Source organism: Dermacentor andersoni, chromosome 5 (assembly GCF_023375885.2).
Source record: "Dermacentor andersoni chromosome 5, qqDerAnde1_hic_scaffold, whole genome shotgun sequence".
Classification (NCBI taxonomy): domain Eukaryota; kingdom Metazoa; phylum Arthropoda; class Arachnida; order Ixodida; family Ixodidae; genus Dermacentor; species Dermacentor andersoni.
The window spans coordinates 179,040,155-179,067,693 of NC_092818.1; the positions used below are offsets into that span (position 1 = coordinate 179,040,155).

Below are 27,539 nucleotides of genomic sequence, written 5' to 3' on the forward strand. Positions count from 1 at the left end.
TACAGTGCTACAAACAAAAAATTTTTATTTCCTGCCTGTAGACCAGCTCGCAAAAGCAACGGATGGTTCGCATTCGAGCTCTTATAAAATTCACTCGCGATGTTCATTTTGTTTGAAACAATCGCACTGTGAGCGAATGGAGACCCGAGTCCTAAATTACAGCAGTCTAAAAAGGAGCAGCCTCTTTACGGCTTAGCCTAAAGTCAAGCTTTGCGTCGTTGCCTCGCTCCTTGCATTTTCCAATTTTTTTCCCCTCCTTGCTTCGCTGAAACCACGAGGGTTAGACTTTCTCGCTTATATCTAAGAAAGCACCCCCTTTTGTGCACTGACAAAAATAGGGACAAGCGTGCACTTCATTTGAACACATATGCCTCTCGTGAAGGACCGCATCGTGCACTCTCCTTACCCGGAAGTCCAAATACCGGAGTGCACGTTGTACAACTTCGTCGCAGGATTCCTAAGGCAGTATGCGGACAGGACGGCTTTTGTAAGTGCCTTTCTCTTATATTTTTCGTGCTTGCTATTGACATGCGACCATTATTTATACTTTATGCGGGGACTGATTTTTACCTGCTAACAACTAACAAGCTAACAGCGGTGCAAGACGCGCGTGCATACATTGCAACTCTCTCGAATGTTGTCGCCGAATCTTGTGTAATCAGATTGCATGCGTGACGCGAGTAGGGGCGGGCATTCTTGAACGTGCGTGAGCACCAGTGATTACGCTGGAATGTACGATAAGTCATGCATAAACAGCCCGACGCGTCTGACCCGTAGATCAGATTTCGACGATAGACGCCTGTGTTCGTCCCTATCGCTGCGCCTGAATGCAACTTGTTTCTGTGGGACAAGTTCGCCAAGTAAAGAGTTACCCCGCGATGCGTCTGAGAGTGACTCTCAGATGAGCCGTGGTCTGATTTTTCACCGTCACGACAGCGTGACACTATGTATGTTGATGCATAGAGCTTTATATTGTGGGCCTTCTAACCGTGCAACATCGGACATTACTAGAACCTCTGTCTCGTTCCCGCTAACAGTTCTTGCATATTCGCCTTCCGCCCCTTAGAAAGCAGTGTTTTGCACTGCTGTCAGCGGTTAGACTATAGCGCATCCGGGGTGGTAGGCGCGGCGGCTTAGCGACTACCTTGTTCTGCTGTTGAGCACGAAGTCGCCGGTTGGGCTGTCTGCAGCCGCATTTCTACGGAGACGGAAATGAAAATGCTTGTACACAGAGCTTTGGATGAATGTTAGTGTACCCAAGGTGGTCAGAATAATTCCGGAGCCCTCACCTACAGTTTCTCTTATAATCATATTCTGGCCTTCGGACGCTAAACGCCACGTGTCGCAAGTGGGACACAATTAAGAGGCTTGTGCATGTTTTTCTCCTCGCTGTCCTGCGGTTATCTTGCCATTGTTGTAACGTTAAGTAGTCACGAGCCTATAAGCCTCGCTATTCATGACGTCACAGGTAGCTGTATTAGGGAAGGCTCTAAGCAGGACACCGACTACAAGAATACACGAACTGCACTGACTTTCAAACTATATTTCTAAATGAACAAGTTCGAATTAGAACTTTGTCTTTTAATGAAAATCTGGATGATCTTCCGTGCTAGAAGCTGTAAGCAGCCTGGCTAGTCCCAGAACACCCTAATATTGACAGCATACAGATGCCATTTAAACTAAACATTCGGTAATGTTATAAATGAAAAGAAAAATAGCAGGTCGTTCATGTAATGAACAGATCTACTAACAAAATAACAATATGACATTCACCAAATATTCACCATATGAATAATACCTACATTCATCATTCTCAACATGCGCGTTGTAAAAATGCACACACGCGCACACACGCACACGCACGCACGCACACACGCGCACACACGCAAGAACACACACACGCAAACACACACACGCAAACACACACACACACACACACACACACACACACACACACACACACACACGCACACGCACACACACGCACGCACGCACGCACGCACGCGCGCACACACACACACACACACACACACACACACGCACGCACGCACGCACGCACGCACACGCACACCTGTGGCTATGGTGTTGGGCTGCTAAGCACGAGGTCACGGGATCGGTTCCCGGCCACGGCGGCTGCATTTCGATGGGGGCGAAATGCGAAAACAGCTGTGTACTTCGATTTAGGTGCACGTTAAAGAACCCCAGATGGTACAAATTTCCGGTGTTCCCCACTACGGCGTGCCTCATAATCAGATCGTGGTTTTGGAACGTAAAACCCTAGCTATAACTTTACTTAAGCTTGGTCAAATCCACGTGGAAAAAAAAGTCCTTTTGAAAGTTTCGGCCGGGGACCGGCCTTTTTCAAGAATGGTTTCACAGGCGTAAAGACAGCTGTTTTATACACTTCGTAGAGCACTAGTTCAATATTGCGCAGCTATAGTTCGCAACAAAACAGGTATAAGCAGAATTAAAAACAAGAGGCGCGTTGCAATACAGAAATAACAAGTAGAAATGGTGAGGATACACAGTACGGTACAACTTCTTTATGAACCAAAGCGTCATCGTAAGGCATTTGCTAACACACAGAGGAAACGTACGTATTCCTTGGAAATGCAATTACGTTCTTCAAATGCACTTCATGTCTTCTATAGACCAGAATTTGTCACTCTCGCGCACCGGCTTAGAGCAAGCGCACTCAATCTCCACCGCTGTCGTCGGCTGTCGGTACAGCCCATGCTGGGCTGCCAATTTGATGACTGGGCAGCTGACAACAAAGCCACGGTGAGCGAACAGTGGCAGTTTTGGCACGTAAAACCCTAGAATTTAATTGCAAGTTTAATTAGAATTGCATTTAAAGCGCCACAGCTAACGCTTAATTATTGGTATTACACAGTCGTAAACCGTCGCGTGATCGTCCTTACTTGTCTATTTCATTTCTACGGTACTCTTCAAGATCGAAGGGGAGGAGGAGACCATGAGCTACGCGCAGTTGCTGACGCGCCTGCGCCAATACGCCGCGGGCTTTCACAAGCACGGCGTTAAGCGCGGCGACCGCTTCATCGTGGCCGTGGAGAACTCAACCGATGCACTGGTCTCCATCCTGGCGCTCATGTTCTCCGGATGCGTGGCCTGCTTCGCCAGCGGGCCCAGGACGGCGCGTACGTGTGCCACTATACCGTCCTGCGAAACTGCGGCGTGTATTTGACTAAAGTTGCTATGCGGGCCTGTTGGTGTGCCAGTGGTACAGGTATACGCGTGACGCGTTGCGAACAAAGACACCGGAAAGAAACAAATGATACACTCACGGCGCGATAAAAGTACTGCGCACGCCTCGAGATTGACTACACTACACGTATTATTTAGTGGTCAGCGCTATTGATGCCACACTGACGCATCTGTCCCCTAAGTTAGAAATATTGTGAGCGCCTTCCGATAGAGAACAGATAACCTCTTCGATTTGACTGCACTTTCCGCACTAGTTTCGTTGCGGTACCGCGCGAGTGCAGCAGAGTGCAGTGCCAGTTCAGAAAGTTCAAGTACGGTGCCTGCACTAACGCTGCACGTTTATTTCGAGAATGAATAGAGAAGTGCAAGCCTTGTTGTTTACTTTGACGGTTTCGCGCGTTTGGCGCATTGCGTCGAAGCGTCTGCTCTTGTGACACGCCGCAGCATCCGGCGAGGCGTATCGTAGTGTCTGCTGTTGTCGGCACATTGTTCTACAGGCGCTTTTTGGTTTGGTGCTGCTCCTCACTGTTCGAGAACGGTTTTGCTTTGAAGTATTCTGTGCTCAGTGTTCTGCTCCTGTGCGGACATGCTTCTGCAATCTGGCATCACCTCCCATCAACTTTGCGCAGGCCTCTCATGAACATCTTTCGACAAATTCGCAGGTAGCAAAAGGCAGGGAACTTTTTTTTTTTCGTTATTACAATAATCGCTATTGCGATAGTACTCCGTCGTGAAAAGGGAATGACGGTCGTGGATGCTGTTATTTTTTGTCAGAGAACGCGTTCCGAGAGAAACACATGTGATCGAAAGCGATTTAACGCGTCACATGACGCTACATACTGTCCTCAACCATTCAGGCATCGTACGTATATCTCAGATTCTTATACCAGCTATAGAACTGTTGTAACCAAAGCGGTAGCTATTTACGTGCTTGCACCATTATTCAACTTGTGCTGCACCATGTTGTCTGCTACCGAGAGGTCGCATGATACCTGCTTTTCGAAAGTAGCGAGTGCAGGAGAACCGTGATCTCGTGCAGAACTTGTCTTGCACGAAGTCAAAATCGAAGAGCGCGGTGCAGGCAGCGTGCTCTGATCTGTAAAATCAAGGACGAAAGTGCTCCACTAGAGCAGAAAGTGCAGTGAAATCGAATATACCAAGAGAGAACACAATAGATAACTATAGGAGACAGATACGCCAGTGTGAAACCAATCGCGCCGTCAGCATAAAAACTTGCGTTCCTGGGAGGGAACACCCGCGTAGAGCAGTCTATTTTGAGGCATGCGCAATACTTGTCTGTATAAGCAAAGTCGGGAGTTCCCGCTATAATATTGTAGCGAGTTAGCGCCGTGTGTGTATAATCTGTTTCTTTCTGGTGTCCTTGTCCGTAACGCGCTACGTAATCTTCAGCATGTACACATGCCTCTCGTTTCTGCGACGGCTGTCTTGGATAAGTAAGAACAGGGGATTCAAAGGCAAGGAATATCTTATTTCGCTGACAAAAGTGTTGTAGCATTGGTGAACATCAGAATTTTTGTGATAATCGCCAAAACGATCATTGATTTATGAAATGTTACTGATCAACTATTGAATTGGAGAATTTATAGGACATGCTGTAATTGCACGTTTGGAACCAGCCAAAACTACAAGCACAACCGTTTGCTATAAACGTTGTGCCTATAGCACTAGCTTTTAGAAATATGGACTCTAAATGTGGCAGGAAACGTGTCGCTGTGCCTGGTAACAGTGTTTCTCACCGCATTTTTCCACAGGGTGGAAGCATTAATCGTAACACCAACGCATTTCACTGTAGAATATGAGCACTTATTACGGGAAATTGTTGCAAAGTACACTTTCTAGCAAACGTTTAAGCGTTGAGTACTGGCTGACTTCAATGTCTTAATTACAAAGTGCCCACTAAATACGTTGATTAGGATGATTTGAGTCGACTTTTTAAAAATAATAGTGATCGTATGGGCGAATATCGCATAAACCGTATCGATTTGTTTGAATACGATTACTGATAAAACGCATGCCGCGTGATAGGACCACATACATTTACGGTAATTAGAGGCCGCCCACGCTTACCAGGGTTTTTAATAAATCTGCAAGGGTATAAGTAGGCGCTGAAGTGTCGGATGTAGTCAGAGTAGGGATGCGTGGTAGCCGCATGCACGTGCACACAAACTTCGCGGCCTGTAATCTCCATTCAAAGAAGTGCTGTTCAAAGTCATTGCAGCTAATCTGGCATTCGGATACGTGCGAATCGCGTGGTTTTGCCTTTTTAATATTATTTTGGAGCTGTGTAGCATAATGCTGCGGCCTGTAAAGGTCCGCGCACGTGATGACAGACTGTGGTTTGACCGGACACTTCAAGATAACCGGTCGAGGTACGCAGCGGTATATTCTGATCGGGGCGCGATGCGAAAGCATTTCGGCAGGACAACCCTGATTTGAATTTTCGATGCAGGTAAATGGCAAAGAACCCTAAGCGCTTACACAAGAGTTGATTAATGACGGGCCTTATTAGCATACGCAAGGTTAGGAAAATTTTGTGTACGCAACACACCTCTATTAAAAGGAAAGAAAGAAAAAAAAAGCAGAAGAAAAGAAAAAAAGCCCTTGTGCCACTACGCATATGAAGAACGAGAAATGTTCAATATGCAAGCAGTTTTTGGGTCCGTTATTTCTAAACCTCCTTTTTATTACGGAGTCTTCTACATGGCTTCTCTCGTAGCCAAAGTGTACCTTCGAAATGCAAAACAGCATAACTTCTTGTTATATTTTTCAACATTCTTCCTGTCGGATTTCAGACGTGTTGTATCTGATACATGAAAAAGTAAGCCGTTTGTTCTCTCGTTCTCTTAACAGGTGAGCTAGTTTACCATGTCAAGGACGCCGAAGCATCGTTCTGCCTCACAGATAACGACAACCTGGCGTCTCTCACTGGCGAACCGTCCGATTCTCTTTTCAAGGTGCGCTGTTACTGTTTCCTAATTATCATTAAGCTTTGAAATGGCGGCAGCGCAAGAAAGAACGACACGGACGGAGACGGGACGACAAGAACGAGCGCTGAACTTCCACCAACATGATTGTGAATGGTCACACGTCGTAACGCTGGGCCACTTTTTTCGGATTGTGCGATAGTGTGTGAATGTAAGGTGTTACAGCTGCCGTCTGCCTGCGCTGTGCGCGAGCTTCGCACGTTTTGCGGGTTTGTGCGCATCTTTTCGAGAAGGCCCTCTGCGATCGAAATGAGGAGGTGCTGAGGACACCCGTCACTCAGCAATCTTTCAGCTTGTTTATTGAAAGTATTTGAGATACAGTGCGGGCAAGATTTGCCAAGAGCGTTCTTCAGGCACAACGTGGCAATAGCTCGTTTAAGGAGACTAGTGCGGGTGAACTTGAAATGCAGGAGTGGTTTGTTGGCGTGCGGTTCATTGCTTGAGCAGACACCAACACATTTAAACCGGAACCGGATATCTAAAAATCTGATTTGGCCATTGACTGCGAGTTCGTGCGTTAGGACAAGTAGGCTCACCTTTCTGCTTTCACATTCAATGACCTACGCTTCACAATTTAAAACAACCAAAATATAATCTCATCAAAAAGATAATGTTCTCTGCCCCCAACAGGCTGTCAGAGCTTTGCAGGTTGACCGACCTGGCGGCAACCCAGCAGCGTGACTGCGGCACAAAGCACAGGCAGTTTTTTGTTGAGTGTGCAGAAGGTGTAGTCTGTAAAATTCGTTTAAGGTGTGGAAAAGTGTACGTTGGCAAAACTGAAATATGTGGTAACGATAGGTTAAGGGAGCACGCCAACAACGTAAAAGATGTGCGTGAAGGAAAATATTTTGAAGGTTTACTAGCAAGTCATTGACTGACTTGCAAGGACTGTGCGCCCAACCTTCAAAACACTTCCGTTATTAAGAGGAGTAAAACGCGTGTAACACGGGAAATCGCAGAATTTGAATGGATCTCTAGACTTGAGGAGGGATGTATCAGCATGGCCTCCATCACGCTTGTAGACAACGAGCTGGCATATTTACCCATGCTCAGATGACAACCCCTTGCTCGGGCAGCACGTATATTTTCGTGAACCATTCAAAATCATCTTGTTTTGTAAGTTCAACGCTCGTCCTTGTCATCCTGTCTCCGTCCGTGTCTTTGCTTTTCGCGCTGCCGCCTTTTCAAATATTTACCAGGATGCCCATTTCGCCACATTTATCGTTAAGCTTCCTACAAATACTTCTAGAAAGAAAATCGGTGACGCTGCGCGGGATCAACCGTAAAACACTGAGAGGCGAGCAAATTAAATAGGCGGATGTCGAGTTGAGCATCCGCACCTCCACATGAAACGTGGATTGAATAGTAAACAGCAGGGACAACCGTCGGGAGAGCGCATGTCATAGGATACAGGCTCCGAATCACACTGCTCTGCACAACTTCAATCAATCAATCAATCAATCAATCAATCAATCAATCAATCAATCAATCAATCAATCAATCAATCAATCAATCAATCAATCAATCAATCAATCAATCAATCAATCAATCAATCAATTAATCTAAATAGCTGTCATTTGGCTGAGAACTACAACCCAGTCTCTAACGTTGATCTTCGGACGGTAGAAAAGAGTTAAGACCTGTTAGATCACCCGGTCACTGATATTAAAGTACTGGCAGTCAGTCGCACACATGGAACTGGTGGTGAGATTAGAGGTTCTCATGGGTAATTCGTGCGACAGCTTTCGTAGCTTTTGCCGCAGACATCATCATCATCATCATCATTATTATTTATTTTTTCACGATTTCACGATTATTTTTTATTTTTCACGATTATGTTTTTTTTTCTAGATGTTGCCAGTGAAGCAGATTTAGTTTTTTAGCACACAGCGTTTGACTACCAATGCTCTACTTATTAGCGGTGGTGCCGTAGCCGTAATAGTCGTCATGCTAAACACTTTGCCTGCTACGATTTTTACATATGTTTTTCTTATTATCCGCCGCTTTGGATTAAAAAAAAAACAGAAAAGAAAGAAAACGTATACGGAGACTGTATCAGCTATGACCATACGGCAAACGAATCGCAAGAAATAAGTACCGTAGCAAGGGTGCAACAGATGCGCTAACTTCAACAGATAACTTATTTGGAGCAGGGCGGGAGCATATATATATATGTATTGATATATACACACACATATACTGACACTGAAAGGGCTTAGATTCCATGCACAGGCTATTCAACATTTAAAAACAATGTCTTCTTCTTTTTTTCCAGACATAGGCAAGGGATGCTCACACACTAAAAACCGAGGCTATCAATTCTTGTTGATTCAGCTATCAGTCTAATTAGAGCCTCTTTATTTTCTGTCGTATCGGCAAGGCCGATACGACAGAAATACTTTTCTCAAGTGTAAAAAATACTTCTCAAGCCCTTCTCAAATACCCTTCTGAAGTGTAAGCATGACCTCGAAAGGACGGGTTAGGCTAGCTGGGCTCTTGACAAATAACTGAGGCAGTTTACACGTCATAGTTACTTGGCGAACAACGTGACAGTAACGAGTGTGCATTATTTGACTAATCCTTCAATTGCGCGAAATTGCGCGACTGTCAGGCGGCATGATTAGCGGAATTCCAGGTTTCTAATTATTATTCGACGTAACCTGTTATAACGATAGTTTACGACGAACTAGAATTGTAGTCTCCGCGATATATGAAGGCATGGGGGCAGCTTCAGTAACTTGAAGTCGGCGTCGTCACCTGCGTTTCACTGTCCCGTCGTGTTCTGATGTTGCCCGGTGCTCTGCGCTCACTGAAGTTTACCGATTTCATTAATCAGAGGCGCAAGGCAGAATGCAGCAATGTTAGTGTTCATCATCATCATCATCATCATCATCATCATAATCTGACGACCGATGCACCAACTCAGTACACTCCATTTTTGTGCACGCTTCAGGTGGCAGTTGTGTCGTCGGTGTCTTTCAGAGGATATTCGTGATGCGAGACACGCCGGGCTTTGTGTCAGTGACGTCGTTCCGCGGGCTCCCCGAGATGGCGCTCGAGGAACTGCAGGAAGAGGACACGAGGAAGGCACTGTGCGCCATCGCCTACACTTCGGGCACCACGGGAGAGGCCAAGGGAGTGATGTTGTCGCAGTACAGCTTTGTCTGTGCCATCGAAAACATCAGGTGTGCTCTTATTGAACTGGTGCAAATGCGGATGGAAGGTAGTTTAATGGGCACATTATTGTGGGACACGCGATCAAAAGCTTTGGAAAAGTCTAAAAATATGGAATGAACCTGGAGATTGTCCTCCAGGTACTGTGGTAATCTTGATTGAAATTGGCTAGTTTGATTTCGCAATACAGTGATTTCTTAAAATCACGCTGTAGGGCATAAAAAAGTTTATTGAATCTAGAGGGGTCATTATGTTAGATGCAATAATATACCCTAGAAGTTTAGACGGAATGCTGGTTAAAGGTATTGGTCGATAGTTCGTGGTGAAGTCACGCTAACGTAACTTAAATGTAGGAAAAATTTTAGCATTTTCCATTCCTCAGAAACGTTTCCAGATTCTAAAGATTCAGTAAAAAGAATTTGCTATATTTGGCTGGATACGGAGACTGTATTTTTAAGCAATATTGGGGTTATCTCATCACATCCAGACGAGGAGGATAATTTAAATAGAGTTAGACACGCCTTCGTCGGTAATCTGGATTCCTGGCATGGCAATGATATAAGTATAAGTACTTGGCAGTGGTTCTGTAATAGTGTCAACAGCTGCTGTAAAGACTGTTCAATAGAAGTCATTAAGGGGTGTGGTGCAGTTTTCAAAACTGACAAGACTACCATCTTGAATAATGATTCGTAGCTGGCCAGTACGTGATTTAGCAAAATAAATGTGAGTTTATTGGAATTCGATCGAAGTATCACGAGGAAGTCAGAGGAAATAAACTTATCTTTAGCGGCCGTTAATTCCTTTACGTAATGCTTAAGCGCGAAGTTGACAGCGTTCCCATGTATTGGCCCGCTGTTTTTATTCGTCGTTCCAAAAGGCGCTTTTTTCAGGTTTAGAAATCTTTTTGTGCCTGTTTTCAACCAAAGATTGTTAGAATCTGTTTTCGCAAGAGTGGCAGGAAGGTGTTTATTAGTGGCACGAGCATCGAATGACACTAATGTTTCTTGAGCACTTCCAGTTCAGCTCCTGAGACGACCGGGGACGAAATTCAATATAAATAAGGAGAACCACAAAAAAATTGTACATTACAAAAATCATGGGTTTCATTATAGATATGATATTAGAGCATAGGTTTATTACAAGTTACTGAAGTGTCTGGAGTAATTAGAATTACTTAGAAATCCCAGAATACCGCACACCAAGGCACAAAATCGTAGACTTTAGAGACCCGCCACGTGAGCACGACTTCGGCGAAATTTTTGGAAACCTAGAAGTAGAAAGCGGAAGTAATGACGTCACTAATGACGTCACACACAAGAAGGCATGATATTTAGCTGTAATGCAGTGATTTGGGCTTGTTGGTATGACATCGTGAGGCTTATAGCGCGTGAAAAGATAAGGACGAAAGGAAGACGCGACACACAGGCGCTAACTTGCAACAGTCTTTATTTCGAGAAAAGGACCCACACATATATACAACTTTTTCGCATACATCATCATACGTGCGCTGTTTGCAAAAATGCCTTACACACCATTACGCAGGTAAGCTAACTCTTAGCGGGAAAGGGCAATTGGTGGTTTTGAGACACAGTTATCCCCTATCCTATCAATTATTTCTGCTTCGATAATTTCGCGAGTTAATCTTCCTCGCGCTCTTCCCACGATGGAGCAGTCTCTATATGCTGGAGCACACGTCGAGTGGTCACCATCATCCGCCCCGGCAACAGCGCACTTGCAATGCCTGCAGTGAGCGTGAAGGAACCCACCCCGCTTTTCTGCTACATTATTCTGGTGTACCTTTAATCGCTCGTAGAGGCACCTTCCCCTTTTCCCCACGTAGTTTTTCCCACACTTTAAAGGAAGGTTGTAAACAACTGCTCCCTCAAACTCATCAAACGGTAAAGGAACACCGGTATAATGTAGCAGAAAAGCGGGGTGGGTTCCTTGACGCTCCCTGCAGGCATTGCAAGTGCGCTGTTGTCGGGGCGGATGATGGTGACCACTCGACGTGTGCTCCAGCATACAGAGACTGCTCCATCGTGGGAAGAGCCCGAGGAAGATTAACTCGCGAAATTATCGACGCAGAAATGATTGACAGGCTAGGGGATAACTGTGTCTCAAAACCATCAATTACCCTTTCCCGCAGAGTTAGCTTACCTGCGTAATCGTGTGTAAGGTATTTTTTTGCAAACAGCGCATGTATGATGATGTATGCGAAAAAGTTGTATATATGTGTGGGTCCTTTGCTTGAAATAAAGATTGTTGAAAGTTAGCGCGCGTGTGTGTCACATCTTTCTTTCGTCCTTGTCTTTTCACGCGCCATGAGCCTCACGATGATATTTAGCCGTCTAATTAATGGGAAGCAGTATGCCTGGCATAGACTAAACATCTGCCTAGCAGAGCGGATGCGAAGTCACTCCCTCCTCTCTCACTTCTCCTCTCCCGGCACTCACCTGCTCGCTCGCTAGATTGCTCGCAACAGCTGCGCGCGCGCTCGTTACATGGTCTGAAGTCAGCGCCGGACAGGGCGGGTAAGGTGCGCTTTGTGCGCTGCTCTCTAGCCGTGCTCTCTAGGGAGCTGTGCTCCGCCATGTGGCGCGCCCTGCGCTTCCTCCTCGCCTTCCCTCGCTGTTCGCCCGCATATCCTGCTAGTGGAAAGACGTACGCTCGCTCGACCTAAAGGACACCAACGCCTAGGTGCGAGAGCCACCAAGGGACACCTAAGTCGAATATTAGAGTCGCCTACCATTTTTTTAGGCTTAATAGTGTGTTCTTCAATTATTACCAATTTGCGTTCACACTGTGGTCAAGGTATATGTTTGGAAAGTTATTGTAGAAGTATGCAAGTTCGTTATTATTTTTTTCGTTAATTCATCTGTTGTAATGTGTTATTAGGTTCTTGTGAGGAGTGTTTTGCATAGTGGTAGCTAGAGACCTATATGAATAAGGCTATGGTCATTGAGACCGGAAACCATTAACAAACGTATACTAATGTCGCCAGCGCGGTCGGTGAGTAAGAAGTCAAGAGTGTTATCTCCTCTTGTAGGACTTACTATTACTTGAGTTAAGTCAGTCTAGCGTCATGCTGCGAAATTCTTGACTCATTTCATGAATACCGATTATTATTATTATTATTATTATTATTATTATTATTAATATTGTACATTATACAAACAACACAGAGAGAAAGAAAAGTGGTCTAGCAATTGTCTCCTGAAATGGACACCGTGCCCACTCGCACGAAGAGGAGAGAAAAAAAGAAAAAGAGAAGATAAAAGAAAGGGAAAAAAGAGAGGAAGGCACACCACAACACATCAGACAGTCACATGCAGAGTAAGAGCGTTACACACGAGAGTATCGTTCCGTGGTTGACAGGAATTCAAGTGCAGATAGATTTGTGAGCCTCATATCGAGTTCAAGCACGACCTTTGGAAACAAATATCATTAAGCGCAGTTCGATCAGCATTAAGTTGTCGGAATTTTTTCAGCAGCACATCTCGACAACTGTTGAATGTTGGACATTATAGCAGCAAGTGCTAAAGCGTTTCTCTTTAGTGTCCACAAGCCAGGCACGTAGGGCTTGGCGTACGTCCTTGTCGGTGAAGGCGATGTGCGACATTAACACACCCAATGAGTAACTTAATGAATAGGGCCAGACATTGGAGTAGGGTACGACCCCTTGATGACACGTTCTTCCGGGTGTGAGCGCTGTAGGTAGGCGCGTATAAGGAGTCTAGCGTCGTCGAGTTTGCATAAAATGTAATGAGCGCAGTCAAGGTATTCCGCTGACGCCTCCAGAGCAGCAGCTTTCACGTTTTCTGAAATACTAATATGTGATAGTATCCACTGGAGCATCACTGCTTTCCCCTCAGGTAGATAACACGGACCAGCTAATATGGAGAAAATTAAAATCGCAGGGAAGAAACATGGGCTTCTCGTGATACTTTTCTTCGATGCTTTTTAGAGCATCCTAAAGGCATGCGCAAAAGAACGGTTGGTTATCGGTTGGCCTGTAACAGATATCGAAGTCTGATTTCTCGAAGTGGCTGTAAACACAAACCCACGATATCACTAGGCTTGTGTCATGACATACTAGTGAACGTTGCTAACTCGTTTTGAACAGCTACAGGGGCACTATTTCCTCTGTTAAATGCGATCGGCATGATATAGCGCGAATCATGGGTTTCGGGGAAAACTTTCGGAATATTCAATGGGTCTTCCGGTGGCCAGGTTTCTGTAATGAGTAGGATGTCGGCGTTAGTGTCAGCTATAGAGTTGTGTAGGTGATCACGCTTGGGCAGAATACTGCGGTTGTTAGCAAAGACAATGTTGAGGGATAGTGATGAATACCGTGGTTTATATGTGGAAGTCACAGTATTGCTATCTCCAATGCATCATCATTTGCGACTGGTGCCTATGGCCAGGCAGCTCAGTGCTTCTAGGGAGCGGTGTTTTCGGATGCTGTGAAAAATTTCTTCGCGCTGTAGAGGTTGCTTAAAAAAGTAAATATAGAAAATAAGAATAAAAACCCTCGCCAACGTAAAGTTTATCGGGGGTAAGTTTGAAAACATTTTTGAGGCTTGATAAATGGCAACAACCTCGAGCGCGCATAGCACGTTGCAGGTTCGAAGTCTTCTCTAATTAACACACCAAGCTGGCCGAGTTGATGACTGAACATATTCCTAGGAGGGGTCAGCGCAACCTTCTTTTTCGTCCACTTCCTCGGCCACTTCCTTTTGTCCTTCGTCCGGGTTGCGCTACCGACCCCCAGGAATATCTTCTCTAATTACGTGGTGTGTCCCTTTCAATTTTGGGGCGCACGCTATCTTCTTTTGTTCTGAAGTGGTTTGGTTTGACAACAATGACAGGCTATTTTTGTCATGAAGCAAATTTTCTGATACGGTGGGCGCGTTCAGTATTGTTCGTATCAAGCTACATTTCAAGATCATTTAAGAATAAGCAAATCGGCCAGTCACGCGTAATAAATCATTGTTTTTTTTTTCTTTTCTTAAGTGCCATGTTTTATTTATGGTCACCCATGTGAACATACCTTGCTTATTTTTTTCAGGGCAATGAAGTCTTCCGGCGGTAAAAGCGTACTGATCGTATTGTGGAACATGTACTTAGTATGTGCAATTCGTACCTTCATGAGCGCACTGTGCGCGGGATCGACGTCAGTGATCATGAATCCAAAGCTTGGAAGTGCGAAGATTATGGAGACAATCAAGAAGCATAAGGTAAGCCATGTTCTAACAGGTGAGAATGAACGAATTTCCGCAGTGGGTGTTCCTACACAAGTTCAGAGCAGACACTTCTTCCAGTAGCTTTTCTTTTTATATCCAGAAGCGCTGATTTTGTATATTCAGGTAATTTATTCAGAACTGACACTGCAGCGACGAACGTGGTTTGTTTATCATAATCGGTAAACATCTTGCACAGCGGTATATTAGTTTATTTAGCAAGTCCCGTGCAAATTTTATTATCGATCTGGAGTGAGGCTAAACTGACAAAAAAAAAAAAAAAAGAGAACTTCTAAGGTATAGTTTGAACTGGTTTTCAGTTTCAGTTTGCTCATGAGAAAAATGGGGATAATTACATGATAAGTGTATACAGAAAGAGGTCCCGTAGTTAGAAACAGAAATGGGACCTCCTGTAGGCATCCCTATTTTCGTCATGAATAAAATGATCTTGAAATTGGTACGTTGTTGTTTACAAACTCTGCTGGCATACTTTGTTTTGTTTTTTGACAGAATGGTATGGCGGATTATTGTCAGAAAAAAGGGAGGGTCGAACTCGGGTGGGTCAAACTTCCGGCTTTTAAATTTCGCGCCAACTTGCACCAACGGGATGGCGTAATTTCGCGTTCGTGGGCATACTATTTTATGTAGGGAAAGATACCAAAGGTTTCTATATTCGTCCTTTGCTTACTTTCAAATGGAATGCAATACTACTTTCGTTACGAATAACGAATTATTTACGAGCAGACGCAATCGAAATATATCACGTCAAGGGTAGCTGCAAAGTCAGTCGTCTACTCCATCCCTCATTTTTTTGGACAATGTGCTTTGGGAAGCTCGGACCAGCTCAATTCCTGGTAGAGCTCAACGCCAGAAGTCGTAGACTCCGACAGCGAGTACACCGTGGGCCACCGTATAAATAAAGAGATGCGCCGAATGTCGAGTGAGCTGACTTCATCGAATCAGAGTCTGCCGCAACCCTTCATAATTTCTTACGTGCTGCTCTCTGTGTCACAGCATGAACCCCATAAGCAACCTATTTCTAGCGGAATATTTCGAAAGTGTGGCCTCTGGACAAGTCAACGAAATCCGGATCAGTGCTCAGAAGAAAATCCTGGTGGCAGATGCAAAAATGTTAGCAATATATTGAATAAGTTAAGAACTAATTAATCACAGTTCCTGTCCGCTTCCTTATTACTTACCGGAAGGAGCCAATGAGTGGTGTGATTTCCGATACGGACCTTGAAATCGGACCATGCAACCCTCAGGAGCCTTATGAGTTCATAGGTGCGCATTCTTGAGATTCACCGCTTGGGGAACTCCCGGTGCATCAAGTTAGTATTTGCTTCTTTGATATTACCAGCATCTGTAAAATTGGCGTACGTGATACACCGTGTTCGATCATTCGTTCCGAGGCCTCTTGAGTGCCGAAAATGGCTCAAGATAGGCCACGTGAGCGCTGTGTGTATAAGTGATGAAGAAAAAGATGAAGAAAAAGATGATGATGATGATGAAGACGATGATGTTTATGGTTTTGTGACGCGAGGAGTGTTTAAGTGAAGTGACTTTCCAGCGTTGGCGGTGGAAAACATGACACCGCTGACTGTGATGCGTCTTCTTTCGAATGTCCAATTGTCCTGGCTCCCGCTCTTTCAAATGTCCCAGATGTCCTGGCTCTCTAGGTGTCATGGCCACAACGGCCATGACTCCTAGCCGTAGTGGTTCTCTATGCGAAGAAGACAAGAATGATAGGGTCAATAAAGCCGGCTATACACTACAGGAAAGCAATGAGATGGGTCTAATGAGAACGAAAGCATTGAAAAAATGCTGAGCCATATTTGCTAGAACCGAGGCGCGTGATCCTCTACGTTCTCCGGACTCGGGCCGCTAGAAGCGTCGTGCAGGCGCTCGTCGTGCTGGAGCCGCTTATCGCAACTCTTCACATACTGCAGTAAAGCTTTTTCTTGGTGGCTGTGCTGCTCAAGCAGGAGAAGCTCACAAACCAGCCTCTTCTTTGCGCCTTTTTCTAAAGTTTCATGTGAACTATATCGACCGCGCAGCCAAGGTCTGGAACCCGGTGGTGGCTTGATGGGTGACATTTCTGAATGTTTGTCAACAAAATGCTTAACATGCCTTCACGTTGTGTGTCCCTCTTCTATGTCATCATCATCCCTCATCACATCTTTACGCCCTCGTTCCCTCTCGCCTGCGCAGAATCGCAGGCTGGAGCGCTCTAGTTCAGGCTAACCTCTCTGCCTTCTTTCAAATAATTCTCTCCCTCTCTCTGTATTTTGTGTTCCCTACTGGCTTCATAGCCTCCGCTCACGATAAGGTATTTTGGTATTCTAGAAGCTTTACAAATCTAGCTTAATTTAATATTGCTCTGCAGCGTTCCTTCAAACTACTGATACTCATGACGGTCTCGCGCAGGTGACGACGTTGTGCGTGTCCGCCACGCACGTACAGCTGCTGCTGCGCGAAGCGATGAACGCGGGCGAGACGCTGAAGAGCGTCAATTACGTGGGCAGCATCGGCGGCACGATGCCCGATTCAGCAGTGGAGAATATGCGACGCGTGTTCGACCTGCGCAATCTTGGCCACGCTTACGGGCTCACCGAGGCCGCAGGCGTGGTGACAGCGCCGCCCTCCCGTGACACGACTGTCTCCTTCCTCGGCTACCCGCAAGCCGGCGTGCTTATCAAGGTGAGGCTTACTCGTTGCCGAGACGATCCTAAGGCGCAGGCTACGTTGGTATTGCCTTAAAACTACTCCCACGCTGAAATGCGCTAAGTACGAATGTGAGAAACTTGCAAGATCTAATAAGCTAAACAGGAAAAACAGGGTCTATGGTTATACTGCTTGACAATATTTTCCATTTTACAGCGAAGATGTATACGGATAGTTTCCAGCGGGTTGATGTCCGTAGACTAAAAACCGTGGGCCGATCCGGAAGGTAGTGCGATACTGGGCCGACTCGCGGCGGAGGTGAAGAAGGCTTCAAGCACTCTGCCAACTTGGAAAAATAAGTTTAATATCTTAGGTCGAAATATAGCCCGTATGAGATACTAAGCTGATCAGAACAGATAGTACACTTTGACCCGCGTCGGCCATGTCTACGTTTGCACCACCCTCTCCTTGTCGGCGTTCCAAGCGCTTGCGTATCTCATTTCCTTCCGCTCTCCCGTGGTGGGGGTCCCATCAAAACATCACGCGCGTCTGGTTCCCTGCGGCTCCTCGGGGTGGTGGTCCCGTTGTTCACGCGAATGTATATAAAAATCACGGTAACTGAATCCATACTTATGTTCAAAATTCCGTGTCACATCTGTGTCGTATGCTAAACAGCTTTGCTGGTCATACACCTTCACAGAGTGGAATGGCTCATGGTTTTTCAAGCTCTGATTTAATGTCTTTATGGTGAAGCAGGAGACGAATGATTTAATATCGAAATCTATTTGTTTATGCATGCTTCCATGCAAAATTTCGACAAGCACGGAGCGTAGTTGTAGATATTTTTTTAAACTAGTATCTATGAATGCAGTACATGGTGAAAGAAAAATTGACAGAAAACGCAGGTATAGAGTATATGTCACATGTATATGCAAGTCGCATGTTGCATAAGCTTTCATAGCGTACAAGAAAAGCCACATAGAAACTTCAAAATTCAGAGAAATATAATACAAGTTACTGCGCAATTACTCACGATTGCTCACAATCGATTAAGTGGAAAAATTCACACCTTCAGGTTAAACTTCCTTTCATTCAGTTTATCTTTCCCACGTCCATGTCGTCGTAGCAATGACATCACTGTAGGTCATCATAGAGTTTCCAGTCTCCTCATGAATTTCTTTGCTATAGGAGCGTAAAAGCCTGCAACTATTGTCGGATTCAGTTTCGACTTTCGAATTGGCTGTAGTTATATTTTTCAAATAATGAACAAAATAGTGCACATCTTTCTCAATTTGAAATAATAGGGGGCAGCCTCTGCAATTCGATGCTTGCGGCATCACTTAGTTGTCTTGCGCCACCAGGTTGTTTCAGCTTTTGATGAGCGTTGCTTGTGGCATAACTGGCTTTATTTTTTTCGCAATGTATACTTGCAATTTCTCGCTTTAGCTTTTTGTAACTTCAATTTTTTTAATAATACGTCTACGACAGGCACCGAGGTGGTGTTTTCGCAAGGGGCGTCGTAGCCATATGAAATAAGAATAGTTTGTCATGCCTTCTGTTGGCACATGTTTGAGGACTAGAAACTGTATACTGTTCGCTTTCCTTTCCCGACAGGTTGTCGATGTCGACACGAGGGAGCCCCTCCCAGCTGGAAAATGTGGTGAAATTTGTGTCAGAATTCCCAGTGTTATGATGGGCTACTTGAACAAACCGGAAACAACGAAGCAGGTCCTCGACTCTGAAGGATGGCTTTCAACCGGTGAGTGACTTTTGTATTGATGTCACAAATTTGATACTTTAAGAAAAGCCATCGGTTCTGAAACCGTTTATCAGCACACCAGTAACAAGAAAGAAAATAAGAAAAATGCTGTGGTTAATCCAATACTTTTATGCAGTTCGCGGAGATTTGTTTTATGCACAAGGTTTACGGCGGTTCACGTGCGCCGGTAAGCCAGGGGTCACCGACAGCCAGCGTTTTGGCCAGACGCCACTTTGTCACTGACCTTATTCTGCACTGAACAGTGACGCTGAACAGTGATACACCGTTGAGCGCCACTGAACTGTTTCTTTCTCTCTTCAATTTGTTTCCCACCTTTCCTCTAACATATTTTCTTTGTCATCTCTTTCTGGAACCTAGTTCGCATTGCTGGCGTTAGACGTGATGCAAAAGAAACTTAGCACAGTTGTGCATTTCTATGTTGCATCGCTTAAGTAGCGTATCAGTGTATATATTAGAGCTCTCGAATTATTCAGTCCCAAGAACATTATTCTTTCGCAAGGCATATTTGCTACGTTAATGAAACTTCGAAAAGTTAGGGGTTTATTTGAAGGCGTAGACGAAGATACATTATTGAATTTCAAGCCAATATCGATACTGTCTGTATTTTTTAAGGGCATAGAAAAACTAATCAATGAGAGAATGACACCATTTTGTGAAAAGTGCAACGTAATATCTAAATCACAATTTGATCTCAGGAAGGGCTTATCAACTGAGTCGGTGCTTTTAACACAGAATGAAATAACACAGAATAACACAACAATAACACAGAATAACACCGCACCAGTGGTTTCAGCACCTTAACACAACTATTAGAATTCTCACACGACATCCTCTGCGCCCTTGATATCGGCACCCAGGTCGACACTATATTTATAGATTTTTCCAAGGCTTTCGATACTGTACTGCATTCTAATCTCTTAATAAAGCTTAACATGATCTTGAAAAATTCTCACTTGGTTAGTTTGTTGCCAGTTTCCTTTCTCATCGGTCACAATTCGTATGTTATAATTCAACTAATTCTTCTTCTGTTGACGTGTCATCTGGTGTACCCCAAGGGTCGGTTCTTGGTCCTTTACTATTTCTACTATACATTAATGACTTACCTCGAAACGTCACTTCACACATACGCCTTTATGCGGACGACTGTGTTTTGTATCGCGTGATTAACACACCAGAAGATCATCTTGAACTAAATTCCTCATTTGTCAGCTTCTGTACCTGGTGCAACACTTGGCAAATGAAAATAAATTTTACTAAAACTGTGATAATGTCATTTTCTAATAGTGCCTCTCCTTCATTGACCAATTACACTTTCAACGACTTATCCTTGCACAGGGTCTCAGAATACAAGTATCTTGGCGTCATATTTACCCCTAACAAGTCCTGGTCAAAACACATTAATTTCATTTGCACTAAAGCACTCCTGAAGCTCGGGTATTTGAGGCGCAATTTTAACAATTCTCCAAAGGAAACTAAGTTACTAATGTATAAAACTTTAATTCGCCCAATCCTAGATTATGCTTCTCCTGTCTGGAACCCTCATAAGCAGTGCGACATTAACTCCATTGAGAGCATACAACGAAAATCTATTCGGTTCATATATCGTCGCTATGATCACTATTTTTCACCCTCTCGGGCCTTATCTTCTTTGAACCTAACCCCTTTATCCATACGCCGTCACATTGAGTCATTGAAGTTTCTGCATGGCATCGTCAATTTTTCTTATCGTGGCTCACATCCCATCTATATTCCTTCAGACATTCCTCAGTCAAGTAGGAGTCACCATAACCTTAATATTAAGCCTTACTTTGCTCGATCTAATAAATTTTTATACAGCTTTTTCCCACGTACTATTGAATTCTGGAACTTAATTCCCGGAACAATTAGGTCACTGCCATTAAACGATTTCCTGTTAAAAGTTAACCACACCTGATTTTATGTATTTTCTTGTTGTTACAGCGTATTGACTCATTCTCGTTTTTGTACTGACTCTCAGTGTTGCTGTTATTTTGAGTTTCATTTGTGTCATCTGCCTTATTCTTGTGAATTTTTAATATGTTATTGTTTACTGGTCTTTTTGTATGATTTATTTTTGCCTAACCCACTCCTGCAATAGCCCCATAAAGGGGCTGCAGTATGTATAAATAAAAATAAAAATAAATAATTCTACAGGTTATAGAAGACAGGTTACTAATTCTTCAGGTTTTGGTAGGCTTCTCTAAGACGTTTGGTCGCATCGAACACGCTACACTATTAAAAAAAGCTAAATCACTATAATTTCAGGAGTGTTTTCCTCGACTTAATTGACACGTACCTCAAATCTCGATGCCAGAAAATTGTCAAAAATAACGAAACGTCCGACATCTCGTCAGCAACGTTTGGCGTACCACAAGGAATCATCGTTGGACCTTTCTTATTTATTATTGACCTCAATGACATTGTAACATTATATGAATAAACTAACTTTATCATGTATGCAGATGACGCTACCTTAAAGTTTGCATATCATGATAGCAAAAGACAGATAGATAACGCAAACCATGTTCTAGCCAAGTTAAACGAGTGGAGTACCATAAATTCCCTTATCATAAACAACACTAAAACAAAGGCCCTACTTTCCCGGCCGGAAAGTCAGTTGGTAGACATTGAAGGGGATTTTAAAATTGATGCCTCTGTCAATGACATTCTGAAGTCAGTAAAAGGCCTCGGTGTCCGTCTTGAGAATTACTTGAGACGGACAAAACAAGTAGATACGGTTGTTAAAAAGTTCCCGCGTACGTTGTTGGAGTGCTTAAGAAACTAGGTTTCCTTTTACACCGACAAAGTTAAACTAATAATTTACCATTCTTTTTTTCTGTCGCATCTTCTAGCCTGGGTAAATGCAACAGAAACCAATATCGGGAAACTATGTTTGCTGGAAAGTAAAAAAAATATAAGCAGTTCGTGCTTATTTCCAATCATGCTTACGATGCTCTTTTCCATAGCCTTGGTGTCCCCGCCATTCACACCCTATACACCGACACGCTAGTTAGGCGATACAACATAGAAATGAACAACTGTACTAAGTTTCTTTAGCAGCTGTCAAAGCTAACACTAAACTATCATAAATATGATAGAATACACTCTGAAAGATGGCATGTTGCGCATACACGAACTAACTATGGACACCAGCTGTTATGTGCTACCAACGTTGCTGCACTCATTTAAACAGCAATGTTTTTTTATTTCTTATGTTATTTTTTATGTGGTATTCTTTGCACCTTTAAATTTATGCTCAACTTGCTCATCTTGTGTAGGTCTGTGGTGTTACTGTAATCTGACTTAAAGCAAGAGGTCACGTTTTGTGTCCTACAGTTTTTTTTTCATGCTGCACAGCAGCTAAGAATTTTCGCTTTTGTATTCATTGTCTGTGGACCTATCGAGCGTTCTTTCTTTTGCGTATTTGAGTAGCAGTGCCAAATTGCTTTAAGTTGTTGTAGGTGTGTCTTTTATGCGAATATGCACATCTGTTGCAGAGAGCGCAGGCCCAGTAAAATTTTTTTTTTCGGCTTTTTGTCCGTGCCCCTGACATTGTAAATACAACATCGAGAAATTGATTGATTGATTGATTGATTGATTGATAATCGTGCAGGTGACTGCGGCTACTACGACGAGGAGGGCTGCGTGTACTACGTCGACCGGCTTAAGGACACGATCAAGTTCCGCGGCACTCACGTGCCATCTGTTGAGCTGGAGCAGCTGATCGGTTCGATGGCCGAAGTGAGGGAGGTGGCTGTGGTGGGAACGCCCTCTTTTGAGTACCAGGATGCCACGACAGCTTTCGTCGTGCCCGAGCCACCCGCCACCGGCAGCGTTGATCTCGCCCTAAAGATCAAAGACCACGTGGCTGGTGAGTTTCAATGTTGGTGGCGTGCCACAATGCCACAGAACCACGGCCTTTGTGGCCGTCGGTGCCTCTCTGACTCCGTGCCTAAATAGTTTCGTGCTAAGATTACCAGACGAAAATAATGCGCTACAATTCTTTTACCACCGTGGAGATCAGTTGGTAGTACATATTAATTTCTACTATGATTCGGCACCACCTTGTATAGAAAGAGCGTTGCTGCTTTTTTTTTTTAATTGCTGTTTCCAGATTAGCTGTGTTGTCCGATTGCCTCGTAATGTGCGTGGATTTAATGCGGAGTAAAATATGGTACTAGTGTCTTCGGGACCGCGACTTCGTCCTTGGAGGTGTAAACTTGATTAAAAAAAAAAGTCACCAAATTAATAGTTTTTGAATAGGGAGCATGGCTCGAAATCTCGTGAGAGCTCTGCGGGGAGTCAGGTGACCAAAATAGCTAGTTTTAGAAACGGCATACCTAAGCGGCTTAGTGCTCCTTAAAACCCGAACTTACCTTTTCAACTCCATAATAGGGAGAGTTATAAATAGGGCACGCAAAGTTATCAAACTTTATTGGGTGTGCATACGAATGAACGCAAGGAGAGTACGAGATAACCTGCGTTACGTGGGTTCTCACGTACACTAAGAGCGGTTAGGTTGCGCTATTTTTAAAACCTTCCAAGACCCACGCACATTGTTGTGCTCTTCGCACACGTGTCACGAGTGCCACGCACTGAGCTCCACGTGTGTAAATGATACTTCGTGACTACGCAACAACTGCAATCGCGGCGTGCAAGCTCTTTGATTTATGGCATCTGTGAGGCCGCCTTTTATGAGGTCCCATAAATAAATGCGGCGTTTCCTGCAGAAAAGTTACAAATAGGGGCATGTTTTGTAAGAACTCTGGGGGTCCCTGGCCTGACACATGTCCAAGAGGAGCTTTTGAAAAGTACGCATCGACCTGAAAGCAGAGCACGAAGCTAAGGCGGTAATTCTCGCGAGCTCTGAGAGCTTCGTGCTGCTTTCAGTAAATGTGTATACCAGTTTGCTCCCTGTGAAACCACTAGGTTTGTTAGAATTATCCGAAAGGTCAAATTAACAGACGGTGAATGAGGGGCGCTGGTAGGGTCGAATCAACCGAAGTGGCGTGCTTTCGCATTCGAACTAAACAATGTTTTGTTCTATGGAAATGTATGCTTTCTCTCCCTAATTTCCAGTATGCGCAAGCAAAGTGAAAAGTCAAATTAATTGGAGTCCACTGTACTTCCCTTTTTGTGGACCTTCATGCACTTTGCGGATTCCCCCAATACGCATTCGTTGAAGCCTGATATCTGTACCGAGAGAACAAGGGTCAGTCATAATATTTTGATATTTGGCACAAAATAAAACTGGCAAGAAATGCACTGACGATTACGATACTTCCTAATGCGAAATTTGAGCGCAACTGTCTACGTGTTTTCATTTCGTGTTTCAATATTTTGCATAATGATTGTATAGGTACGCGGTTTATATTTCGAAGAGAACGCTGTGAGTAGCGTAACTGGTGCGGAGAATCTGTCTCGTGCAGCACATTGCAAATTAAGCGAAGTGTTTCGTTAATCCCAATTAGCGAAGTGCCTCGCTAATCAGGAGATCGCAAGAGCCAGCGCGTGAGTGATGCGTGAGTTTAATTCACAGCAGCCGCCACAGACAGATTTCCGCTCATGCAGCGCTTTGTTTCCATACAGACGACACAGACGACGCGCGCTACTCTGGTGCCATATTGTAGCCGCGCAGCCCGTGTTGCGCGGCACTGCGCTTTTCTTCTAGAACTTTTGTTCCACCAACGACGAGAGCGGCCCTTCGCCCCGGGGAAATCGTTCACCACTGTGAGCAGCGACAACAACCTAGAGGGCGTTACATCGATCCTTACTCGTAGCTGCTCGCCATCGCCCCTTGCAGGAGCAGTGATCTCCGTCACGAACGCTGGTACCGCGAACTGACCTCAGCAGCTGACGCCGTGGGCGAGCGTAGGCGTCCTCACCTCACGCCACCCACTCCCCCCCCCCCTTCCTGGAAGAGCAGATGAGATGGCCACGCGGCTGCGAATGCGGTGGCCGCCGGCCACCCAGCGAATGCGCAGACCGCCTCCCCTCCGCTCCTCCTCCGCTTTCCGCCTCATGCTTTCCCTAAAGCCTCATCCTCCACTTTCCTCCTCGCGCTCTTTTCTTTCATCTCCCGCTGCGCGCTGCGTTCGCTTTCAGCTTTCGCAGTGTTCGTTCGCTCGGTTACGAGTGTTACAATCGGCCTGCAGGGGTACTGCTCTGCAAAGCTATCTCAGCACGTGCTTCGATCGACCCGCGGTGGTGGCGCCCTTCAGAGAACCGGCGAGGACGACAGCGCTAACCGACCATGAACTGCCTTCAGAGAACTGGAGACTACGGCAGCGTTAGTCCCCCATGCGCCTTGTTCGGAGAATCGGCGACGGCAGCAGGGCTGGCCACGTTTGGCGCCCCGTGTATTGTTGGTTGATTTGCCGGGTCTTCATGGTCTCTCTGCAGCAAGAAGGGCTTCTCTAACAAAAGAGGGCTTTGCGGTACGTTTTCCTCGGGCCCCGGGATTCGTCACAATCTGCTGACACTCGTGGTGACTACAGTGGTGACTACAGAAGAAAGCCAGCTCTGGAATTTAGAGGCTCCGGCTGGGGTCAAGCATGACCACCTGGCTACGAGGTCGCGCTCAACTCGGGTTCTGGGAATCGAAAGTGTTCGGGTTCGTGCTCGTCAGTGTGCTCGTCAGCGTGCTCTGTGATCGTGCTAGTGAGCCGTGTGCTCGTGCTCGAGAAGCAGTGTGTTTGGAGCTTCGTCTTGCGTGCTCCATTTGGGAGTCACGCTAGACTGTCGAATGTATCTCATGTTCTAATGAAAATATGTAAATAAACCCTGTACGTCTGGTTCCTCCCAAGTTCTTTACTACGAACTACAGCCCTTTCAACTGGTGGCAGCGGCGAGATCGCCCGAGAACTCCTACACGAGGTATGACGCCGAGGCACACCGACCCTCAACGCAGGAACGGGCGCCTAAAAGCTGCGCTCTAAAAAAAAAGAAAAAAGAAAAAAAAAAACGCAGAACGACAGACACAAGCCCTTAGCTGGATAGCATCGCGTTTCTGCCTGTTGTTCTGTGTTTTGTCGTTTGTTCTTTTCTGCTCTGAAGATACAAGTGTTGTGGTTTGCCGACCAGTCTCAACCAACGTTTCGCTAAGTTTACTGAAAAATACAGTAGATGGACTGTGTTGTTTCGCAGCACATTGGCTGGAGGCTGCTCGAATGGAGATATAAACATTTCTCATTTTACTTTCATCTTGCATTTTCCTATGACGCTCAGGTTGTTTTGCGTATGTTAGAAAACGAAATGTTGCTAGTTCATTTATGCTAGTTAAACCTAAATTGGAGAGTTTAACGTGCCCAGAGCACCGCACGCGTAATGCGGAACGTATGGGTTTGGTTCCCACGAGCGAGAAGTTATCGTCCACTTTCATTTAGCTTATGTTTATACATTTCAAATAAACATATAACTTGTAACTTTTCCTGTACTTTCTCTTGTTTCATTCTCAGTCTTACTTTGTGTAACAAAATATCAAATCTCGCACCCAAACTGCACAATGGGTTCTGAGGTGCGCCATATTGGAGGGCTGTGAATTACTTTAAACCAGCTGGTGTTCTTTAACTGGCACCAATGTACGGTACAGGAGTGTTTTTGCATTTCGCCCCCATCGGAATGCTGCCGTCGCCATCGGGAATCGAACCAATGACCTCGTGCTGAGCAGCTCGACGCCATAGACATTGAACGACCGCGGCGGGTGCTTTTATTAGTGCTGAGATTTCTCTTTAAAGGAAAGCGCACTCTAGAGTGTATAAAAACGAAGCAACGCGAAATAAAACTACGCCAGAGTAAAGTTGTTTATTTGTTACGATTTTCTTTTGCGCTTTCAGCGATAACCCCGATCCACATGCACTTGTACGGAGGCGTGGTTTTCACCGACAGCCTTCCACGAAACTATATGGGAAAAGTTCTGAAGAAGGAGCTCAGAAAAATCGCCGCTGACAAAGATACAGTCAAGTTGTGAAACATATACGACATCGTTACGGCACGGACTGGGTCTGTTTCATCGTCGATTCGTGGTGAACTTGATGTAGATGTTCAATAAACTAGCGTGCAGCGTTATAAGCATCGGTTCTGTGACAACCAGGATGGAACATGTTTTTGAGTGGTTGTCATAGCGCTCGGCGGTATCTCTTTGCGAAGGGAACGCATGCGTGGCTTGAATTTTTTCGTACAGTAGCATTTTCTCTTTAGCAGTTCTTTTACCGCTTTCATTGTCCTGGCTGTCTTTAGGTATGATTTTACGCGTTATAACATAGATGACCGGTAGATTTCGTATAGACCACATTGCCTTCTTATCAACTTTCTTTTTTTGACAATATATAAGGTTTGTTGACGGTCTATATAGAAAATCTTTTAACAAATCCGTTACATTTGGTCTAGTTTTCGAGGTCGATAAACTGGCGAGCGAACTTTATTCATAAAGCC

At 44.8% G+C, this 27,539-nt stretch overlaps 1 protein-coding gene and 1 pseudogene across 1 annotated transcript; one reads left to right on the forward strand and one right to left on the reverse strand.

Annotated features, from left to right (window-relative positions):
* The first annotated feature begins 337 nt into the window (after nucleotides 1-337).
* LOC126531675 (uncharacterized) lies at nucleotides 338-27,407 on the forward strand. Its single transcript, XM_050179326.2, has 9 exons — nucleotides 338-487; nucleotides 2,954-3,158; nucleotides 6,097-6,200; nucleotides 9,213-9,415; nucleotides 14,473-14,641; nucleotides 17,072-17,344; nucleotides 18,923-19,067; nucleotides 22,720-22,977; nucleotides 26,942-27,407. Exons 1-9 carry the CDS (start codon nucleotides 368-370, stop codon nucleotides 27,073-27,075), a joined length of 1,611 nt encoding a protein of 536 aa, XP_050035283.1. The 5' UTR covers nucleotides 338-367; the 3' UTR covers nucleotides 27,076-27,407.
* On the reverse strand, nucleotides 17,573-17,752 carry LOC126532496 (U2 spliceosomal RNA; annotated as a pseudogene).
* Nucleotides 27,408-27,539: the final 132 nt, after the last annotated feature.

Coding starts and splice junctions, on each gene's coding strand:
- LOC126531675 (XM_050179326.2), top strand. CDS start 368: ATGCCTCTCGTGAAGGACCGCATCGTGCACTCTCCTTACCCGGAAGTC. Junction 3,159..6,096: donor CAGCGGGCCCAGGACGGCGC/GTACGTGTGCCA, acceptor TTCTCTTAACAG/GTGAGCTAGTTTACCATGTC. Junction 19,068..22,719: donor TGAAGGATGGCTTTCAACCG/GTGAGTGACTTT, acceptor ATAATCGTGCAG/GTGACTGCGGCTACTACGAC.